The sequence below is a fragment of the Rhinolophus hipposideros genome (assembly GCF_964194185.1).
Source record: "Rhinolophus hipposideros genome assembly, chromosome: 5".
Taxonomy (NCBI): Eukaryota; Metazoa; Chordata; class Mammalia; order Chiroptera; family Rhinolophidae; genus Rhinolophus; species Rhinolophus hipposideros.
In genome coordinates this window covers 78,403,094-78,412,268 of record NC_138051.1, presented here as the reverse complement: position 1 = coordinate 78,412,268, position 9,175 = coordinate 78,403,094, and the positions used below count along the sequence as shown (strand labels likewise).

The 9,175-nt window shown below is 46.8% G+C and overlaps 1 protein-coding gene across 3 annotated transcripts in view; it reads right to left on the bottom strand.

Moving 5' to 3' along the window:
* Positions 1-6,901: 6,901 nt before the first annotated feature.
* The window catches only part of LIN52 (lin-52 DREAM MuvB core complex component), a 98,202-nt gene continuing 95,928 nt past the window's right edge, over positions 6,902-9,175 (bottom strand). For all 3 annotated transcript variants that reach the window (XM_081049425.1, XM_081049423.1, XM_081049424.1), the window contains one exon: positions 6,902-8,868. In XM_081049425.1, coding sequence (XP_080905551.1) covers positions 8,813-8,868 — 56 coding nt within the window. In that variant the 3' untranslated portion in view covers positions 6,902-8,812. The remainder of the gene's footprint in view (positions 8,869-9,175) is intronic.

Genomic DNA, 9,175 nt, shown 5'->3' with positions numbered 1-9,175 from the left:
CAGGTTTGCAGGCCCCCACCCAGAGATACCTTCATCATTCTTCCCTGACACGTCGACTTTCATTTTCCTAGGACGAATCTCATTTGACAATCTCCTGCCCATATTTCTAAGCGATCTGGGTCTTGCTGTGCTTTCTCTGTCCTCTTTGGGGTTTGTAACACCAATCATCTGCAGGTTTCATTAGCATGCTGTTTACCCCTGTCTTTCAGATCATTAATGAAGATGCGAAGTGAGACACCAGTCCCCACGCCGCCCACCCCCCACCACGTGCCCCCTCCCGTGCCCGGAGCTGCTGCTGGAATCATTATCCTTCCTGGTGTGACAGGGTCAGAACCAAACCAATTTGCATCAATCTTTGGTGATGTTGTGAAGTGTCGCCTGCCCTGCAATCCTCATGTTGTAACAACGGCTTCAGCTGTCGGTTCTGGAGTGCTCCTCTCTTCGGAGGGCTGATCAGATCTGGCCGCCCCAGCTCGTTGGGCTGAAAGCCCCACAGCTAATGTAATGGTCAGGCAGGATTCGGGGCTGCACGTGGCTGACATTTTCCCTTTGTTTTGCTATCCTGAGCTGGGCAGAAAGTAGTGCCTCTTTGGGAAACAGGATGGACGAGTGCACTTACTGGTGAAGTGGAGGAGGAAGCAGGATGTGGCAGGCACAGAATTTTTCTTACTCCTCATGAGTTATTTCTGCTGAAGGAAAATGAAGAGCAAAACTCCTTAGGCCCCTCTAAGGCCTAGTCAGATGCCTGAGCTTGTATAGTCCAGGGGCTGGGGACTGGGGAGGACGAATCATTTCTTGGGGACAAAGTCCCTTCTTCTCCACGATTTTCCTGTGTCATCTGGCTCTGATCTCTTCTTCTCATCTCTTCGGGGAGCTGACTTTATACACACACTTGTCTGCAATAAAGGTGAGAACCACCTCCTTTGTCCCTCAGATCCCAACCTGCACGGCAGGCACCTCACTCCCTTTCCTGATCGCGCAGCGCCTCTGTCTGGCTGTCTGTGGTGACACAGTGAGTGTCATTCCAGAACGCGGCCCTGACCCGTGCCTAGGCCCGACCCTTAACTCACCTTTCCTTCCTTCTCTACAACTGGGAAGGGGAAGGGGAGCAGGAAGAAAGCTGTGCATGAAACTCTCACACACACGTTGAAAGTGATGTTTGGCATGTCCCAGGGCTGGGGAAGTTCAGCCTTAAGAGTCTATAGCAAAATTAGGTGAGATTATTTTTCTCAATATACGGATGGTCTGCGGAAAAAGAGCTCTTTTACGACACTGAGTACACACCTACTGGGCAGATGCTTTTCAGAGTGTGAGGAGGGGTAGGTCGTGGGACTAGGTGTGGTTTGGGAACAAGTTGTTTCATGCATATTACATGTGATGGAGTCTAAGGCAGGGCTAGACGCTTAGTAGTTACTCAGTAAATACTCAGATTTTCATACACAAGAGCAAATTTCATTACAATAAACAAATGTCATCAATTAACACTGTGTGTGTGTGTGTGTGTGTGTGTGTGCACGTGTGCACACACGCATATTACTAGGTTGGGCTGACACGCAGGGCATTTTAAGCCCTGTATACCTGTATACCCTGTATACACCAAGCTTCAGAGGCTTTTTTCTCCCTATACTATAAAAGCAATACATGCTTCTGCAGAGTTTGGAAAATGTAGAGGAAAACAAAAATTACCCATAATCCCCCAACCAGACAGCAAGCACTGTTACCACCTTGGTCTATTTCCTTCCAATTTCTTTCTCCCACACATTGGAGATCACGCCACATTTAAATTTTATATCTCACTATTTTCGCTTATCCTTACGACAAACCATTTCTTCCATGACGTCATAACCTAAAGTATGCAAACATACTAAGTGGCTGCAGAGTGCTTCACTGTGTGAATGGACCATAATGGACACAATAGTTACATGTTTGAAGGATCTCTGGGCCAGTTTGTTTTGGGTAAGTGGGGCTGTGAGGGAAGCAAGGGGTGAGGGTCGGCAGTGAGAAGGTGGAAGCAGCAGCAGCAGAGCTGCTAGAGGGCAGCAGGAGGCCAAGGAGGAATCCTCAGGGGCTTGCTTTGCCATGAGCCACCCCTTCCTGACACATTTCTAGTTCTGACCCCTGTGCGTCCTTTGCTTGTGGCCCTGCCCCAGGCTTTGCAGGCAGCCGCAGCCGCAGCCAGCGCCTCTCACTTCCATTCAGCTTCAAGTCACTGACTTTTCCAACTTGACTCTTCTCAGCTGCCCTTTTGTGTGGAGCCGCAGGCTCCTGGGGCTTCACTGCATTTGGGGGCCCTGGGATGTGACCTTCAACCCTGCCTGACCCTGAGGCTTTGGGCTGCAGCGTGAGGCCAGGCTGCTCTCCAGGGGCTCCCAGAGCGGGCAAAGCTAAGAGGGGTCTGCTGGGGGCGCCCAGGCCTGGGTGGACCCTGCTCAGTCCTGGAAAGGGAGCATTTGGGAGAAGGGGGGAAGGACAGAGAAGGCAGGGAAGAGCATTCCTGGGCAGTGACGGGAATGGCGTGGATACTCCACTAGGACGAGCAAGGCTAGTGAAGAACAATGTCGTGAGCCTTCTGCCAAGCTCAATGTCAGCTCGAAAACCTGCCTTTGTCACAAAGAATACTCACAAAGAATACTTTTCCCTCCTTATCAGCAACAAATGGTCTCCAGTGCCATGGACAGTGGGATGGGCCGAGCATCCATGCTGGCAATGACTGCCTCAGAGGCTGGAAGAACGGGGGCAGGAGAGGTGTTCAGGAAACGGTCAGGTCTACTTAACTGACTAGTCAAGGTAACCAAAAGTTATCATATACTCCCTGTAAGGATGATCAATTCTTAACACGTGAGTATAATAAATAATTAAATACTACATTGAATCCAACTTTAAAGATCTATCCATCAAGGAGATACATAATGGATAAGATATGCCATGTACTGTTCTAAACACTTGCAAGTACTAATTTAATCTCTACAACCACCCTAGGAGTTAGGTGCTATTATTGGACCCACCCCACAGATTAAGACACAGAGAGGTTAAGCAATTTACCCAAAGTCACATAGCCAGTAAATGGCAGAAACAGGATTTGGATCCAGGCAGCCTGACATCAGGGTCTATGCCCTCATCCACGGTGCTAGGCTGCCTCTTCAAATTGGAAAAGGTCCCGAGGACACCGAGGCTCAGAGAGAAGTGACTTGCATGAGCCTATCCCTGCCTTTCTCTCAAAATCCAAGCTCTTCCTATATCAGACTAGCAACACAGTTGTGAACCCTGAGGATCGTGGGATAGTTGATTCTTTCAACAAATCCTTATTAAGCATCTATTATGTGACAGGTACTGTTCTAAGTTTTGCTTATGACCAAAGAAACTGTAGGAGGCTGAACAAATTTGGATCAATTCTTTGACATCTCCCAAGAGGTATCTGAAAAGTCAAATCTTATTGTTATCTCTCCATGTCTCAGATACATTTCAGGACGATGGAAAACCAACAAAGCAACTCCGATGACTTGAGTTTTCTGGCTTCCTGGATTCTAGATAATTGAGCGTTTTCTGGTATTGAAGGTGACTTTCAGAAGCTTCAAGTGTAGATCAAAACAGAGAGGACAGGATAAAGAAGAAAACACGTGACTCCCACTCAGCTCAGAGCTCGAGTTTAATTGAGACTCCAACTGCCACTGTCTCCTGCATTCCTTTATGCCTGGCTATGACCAACTTCATGGTTATCTCACCCCCAGTAATCCCTGTAATGGGCTGCAACCCTGGGGGAGCTCTTTCTGTTTATTAATGGCCAACGTCTGAGTCATATGGAGTATGGCCAGTTGTGGCTTCTTGCCCTGGCAGCTGATGGGCCATTTTTCTGTTCTAAAAAATAGCTCTACCAGGAGAGAGAACTGGGTTAGTAGGCAGGGGCCGGGGAAGGGCCAGAGCCATAGAGGTGATGGGTGCTGGAAGTGAGGGTTCCTCGCAGGTCATGAGCTCTCTGCGAGTAGAATTCACATGTGTGTGCTATCCTTGAGATCATAACTACATAGGGCTTTGATGTAGTTACAGGATGGTGCCAGTTACAGCTGCCCATGATGCCACCATTGTGGACAGATGGGAGGAGGGATGAGGAGACCAAAAGGGGATGATAGGCAGAAGGTGGGGAATGAACAGGGTGAGGCAAATAGCAGAGAGCGGGCTTCCCTAAGGGTCAGGACCTGCTCAGGTAACAGGACCATGCTGAGCCCAGAGCAGCTCCCTCAAGCCAACTGCCTGTTTCCTCTCTGCCCACAGCCTCAGTGTCTGCTGCTTAGAATTGGGGAAACACTGCAGCAGCTGCTTGTTTAGAGACCCTGTCCCCTCGCTGTGACTCCCCCACCCCTCAATCTGTCCTCTGGTTAGAGTCGTGTGAAGCGGAAGACAATTTGGGGCTTATTAGTGTCCCAGGGAGACATGTAACTTGTGTTGCTGGGACCCAAACAGGCAAGAGTCTTAGCAGCGAACTCCAGCCGAGAAGAGACTGTGGAATTGTCTCACCTCATTACAGGGAATGGCCTTCTTTGTGTTTGTGATTCCGTACGGTTGTCCGATCGCTTTTGATCGCTTTTCTCCATTTGCTGGCTCAGGCCATGCTGGAATTGTGCTAATTAAAAGAGAAATGGACAGGGTGATCCTGTCAGCCCTGGTTACTGGTGGGGACAAAGCTGAATATTATTCTGAGGCAGTGTTTTGTGAGGGCCCTTCTTCCTGATCTCATTAGGACGAAGGGTCCATAGGAGGGCAAGGCTCTGAACGCCTGGCCTGGCTAACGGAGCGCCGGGGTGTTCCTGTGCTAATTAACAGGCTTTGCCAGCACTTGTGCCAGGCAGGAGCCTCATGGTTGCACCTGGTGCCACCTAAAGCCCCCAACCACCCCTGCTCATCGAGAAAAAGTGTTGGCAAAGGATGGGAAGGCCAGTGGCCTCTTTAGGCACAGTCAGGCACACATGCTGAAAGCGCTCCAAAGCCTAAATAGACAGGAAAAGTCACTTATGGGCCAGTCAGAACTGAGAAACTTGGAGAGACCACTGTTTGTCCACTCTTTGGGGTTGGGCGTTGCAAAGCCATCTGGTGAAATGAAGCCCATGCAGGGGTCAGGTAGTCTAGCAGCTCTCAGATTATGAAAACAGAAACTGGAGAACACAACCAAATGCTTGGAGACAGAGTTTGTGCCTAAGTTGAGAGCTGGTAAGAAGCCATGTTAGAGGCCCCCTGGGACGACCCACCTTGGCCAGTCTGCCCATGTCTTCCCTTCCTGCTCTGCCTGTTTATCTTCCTGTGATGCCTTAATCCTAACCCCTAAACAGAAGGGACCAGAGCATTCCAATAGAAACAATCTTGGCTTTATTACAAGGCTCCTGTGGAAGCCCAAATACGCTTTGGAAGCCATAAGGGCGATGGAATGACTTTTACCAGCTTCATTTTCACTGCGTAGAAGACAGAAGGGCTACAATAAGCTGCAGCTAGAGAACCAAAAACAAAGAGCAGTTAGCTAGTGTCCATTTAAAAAATGTGATAAGAGGGTACAAGAAGGTAAAAAAAAATTAACGATGGCATTGTGATATCAATGCAATTAATATCCTGTGAACTTTTAGTGCTCAAACAATGGAAGGAACGCCAAGTAAATTAGCAGAGGCCTAAAACTGAGAGACTTAAGTGAGCAAGAAGCAATGAGACTGCTCGTGGAAAAGATTTGAGTAAGAATTTGAAAATGTACCTCCGGGCACCAATGCTGTTTGTCAGAACAGTGCTGCTCACAGCCAACAGATATGTTACATGGAGGGTATTAAGAATGGCAAAGGGAAAGGGAAAACAAATCTGTGGGCAAATAATAAATAATTATTTATTGGAAAAACACACTCTAAAGATTTGGAACAGAATAACACACTGTCCCTTTTTAGTCAGCCCGCCCGCCATGTTTTTCTAGATCACAGAAACCTGTCATCCACCCGGATGTTTTCTTGGAAATCAGGGATGAGCCAGTGACGCTTAGCAATTTGCTTTCCTTAAAATGGAATGTTTTCTATAAAAGGGCATTGGCAGTTTTATATTGGGTGACAGTAGTAGTACCGACTGATACTTCCTCTTCTTTAGTTCTTGAACAGAGTTGAAAAGGAACCTATACTAAGGGTTTTAGTAGGTGGCAGAGCAGTATTTGTTTTCGATCCATCATATTTAACTGGAAGTCTATAAATAGATAGGTTCTGAAGCCCCAAGTCAAAGAAGACACTGAAGAAGAACAAGATGTGTGGGAGACAGCCATAGCCTCGGGGAGCTTATAATGTAATAGGGCAACAGGGTCTGGACTTGGATCACTCCTATATAAGGCCGAGTGTGGTAAGAGTCATAAGGGTGGAGTACCTAAAGGCTGTAGGAATGCAGGGGGCAGGGTTATTTCCAGCTGGATTACCAGGGGTTCACAGGAAGGATAAGCTTGATATGTGCAGAAGGGAAGTGAGGCTTCCTAGGAACTCAGTGGTAGGAGCAAAGGCATTCAAGGGAGGAACTGGGAATTGTTCCGATTCACTGGGACAGAGAGTTCATATATTGGAGAGGAAGGAAACCAAGCTGGACGGCTGGGGAGGATCATGTGCCGAGAGTTTCAGATGCCAGGTGAGAGATCCAGATTTTCTTAGCAGACCTGGGGCGGTATTAAAGATTTTTAAATACTACGTTAGAGAGTTGAGTGGTAATGAATGAGCTGGGTGGCAAGTAGGACAGACTGGAAGCTGGGAGACCAAGTAGTAGGTGCCCCATAAAGCCCCACACCACCCACTGTGCGATGAAAGGGAAGATAGTGCATTATTTGGCATCATAGTTGCACTTTCTGATGAGGTCTATACTTTAAACAGGCAACTTGGCGCTTTGAGGAAAAACTCACTCTCCTATAAAAAGAACATATTTATTATGACGACACAGAAACCATCATGTACAAAGTGCAATCTTCTAACACCCTGAAATACATACATGCACACACTGCACATAAATTTATATTATCAATATAAAACACATCATTAACATTTCTGATGACAAATATAAAACCAATAAATATCTCAATTCTAAAACATTTACTTACATTAAGTGCTGGTGAATAAGATGACAGTAAAAGAAAGAGGCCAAAGCAGACCAAAACCAACTACATAGCGTCAGGTTACAGGCTTGAGTTGGTTTTGCGGTGGTATATTCTCCAATATTCTCCATTTATTTCTCAATTTCCCCTTCTGACGTCATCAACTCTCAAAAACAGGACAGAAGAAGAATTTGATATTATGGCACTATTTTTTGTGCACACAAACACTCTTCAACTGCATTTAAGATAAAGGAATGTCAATAATAAGCTTAACTTTAAAATCAAAACCTAACCTTCTATATAGCGTCCATGCAGAATGTTTTCCTTCTCATACTCATCCTTTGAATCTTGTGTTCAATTTTTTCCCCTCTTGTCAGGAAGTAAAATTCTATGGAGGATCAAATGGCACAAATGAGAGAAAAATCCAACATTAATTCTAGCATGGGAAACAAGGCATAGTGTCAGAAAATGGACCAGTTATTAAATTGAATAGGGCTGGACCATGCACAGACACTCAGGACCAAAAACCTGACCACAACTTTCCTTTTGTCCAAATACCATCAGACTACTGCCATATGGAGGTTCTTTTCATAAAATTTTGAAAAACCCATGTACTCTTCAAAATAATACAGGCTGGGGGCTAGCTTATATGACAAAATATGGAGAACACATGTAATCAATACTACCCACAGGCTAGATTTTCAGGTTTCAACACAGAGACAGATAATTGGCAAAGAGCTCATAAGAGTTATATTTAAGTCAGGAAATTCTTTCATCTGTGTGTTTCTGTCATATGGGTGAAATATCTGACAGGTGCTGTAAGAAAGGACACGGGGGGCAAATCATTGTCACTCTTCCCCAGCACATTCCTTTAAGGTTAATCGAAGTTTCTAGTTTTTAAATCGATTCTCTTTTCCTATCTTTTAGGCCATACTAACTTTCCCTCTTGAATCTGTAACAGATTAACTAGAACTCAAAAGCCCGTTCTGTTACCTTTAAATCGATCTTGAGGTCTAGAAGCCAACGCAGCCTTGCTCGGGCCTTTCACTATACAAGCTAATCCCAGAGGATCCCGGGAAGGAATCCCCTTCCCTGGAGTCAGAACGGACGGTGGGGGCTGGGAGGTGGGGAGTGGAAGGGATTGGGGTATGGGACATCATGAGAGGTGTAGAATTTTAAAAGCAGGTATACATTTCTGGAAGATTCTGGTTTCTCCAGCTGGGGATTCTTGGAACCTAGTATACACTGGAGAGTTCACAGGTCAAGCTGCATGGTCTGGTCCAGAATCTAATTGGTCTCTGGGCTCCTCGCATCATCAGTACTTCCTAAGAGATCAAGTGCAACTCAAGCCATCCAAGCAACGTCACAACAAACTTTGCCAGTTGAATCAAATCAACTGTAAGATCCTGAATCACTTCCAGAAACGAGAAAGCAGGACTTTAACTTTTAAGAACGATACGCCCTCAGGTGTTACCAACATCCGAGGCAGGTGACAGTCAAAGTCTGGAAGCTGACTGAATAACTGCACTGATCCTTGGGTAGAAGAGATTCTTCTCCTGCTGCCGAATATCCTCAGAGGCGCAGAGTGCCAGGCGCAGGGGAGAGGGTCAGTCTTGGAGGTGTGCCCTCCAGTCTCTCTCCAGGGAGCAGTGAGGTTCGCATCGTCAGAGCTGCACTGGGAGAAGAACATGGTTCCAGCTCCCAGCCCATCCTGTCCACAAGCTGCTGCTACTTCTTGGGCTTCTCTAGAATGTTGAGAAATTTTCCCCGTGTCATCTCTCTGGCTGGAATCAAAAAGCAAATGAAAGATCAATGAAGACCTGACAAAGCGATCACGGGAAGATTTAATTAAAAAATGCAGATTAGGGCTGGCCCGGTGGCTCAGGCGGTTAGAGCTCCGTGCTCCTAACTCCGAAGGCTGCTGGTTCGATTCCCACATGGGCCAGTGGGCTCTCAACCACAAGGTTGCCAGTTCAATTCCTCGAGTCCCACAAGGGATGGTGGGCTCTGCCCCCTGAAACTACAATTGAACACGGCACCTTGAGCTGAGCTGCCGCTGAGCTCCCGGATGGAGCGCGTCCTCTCAACCAC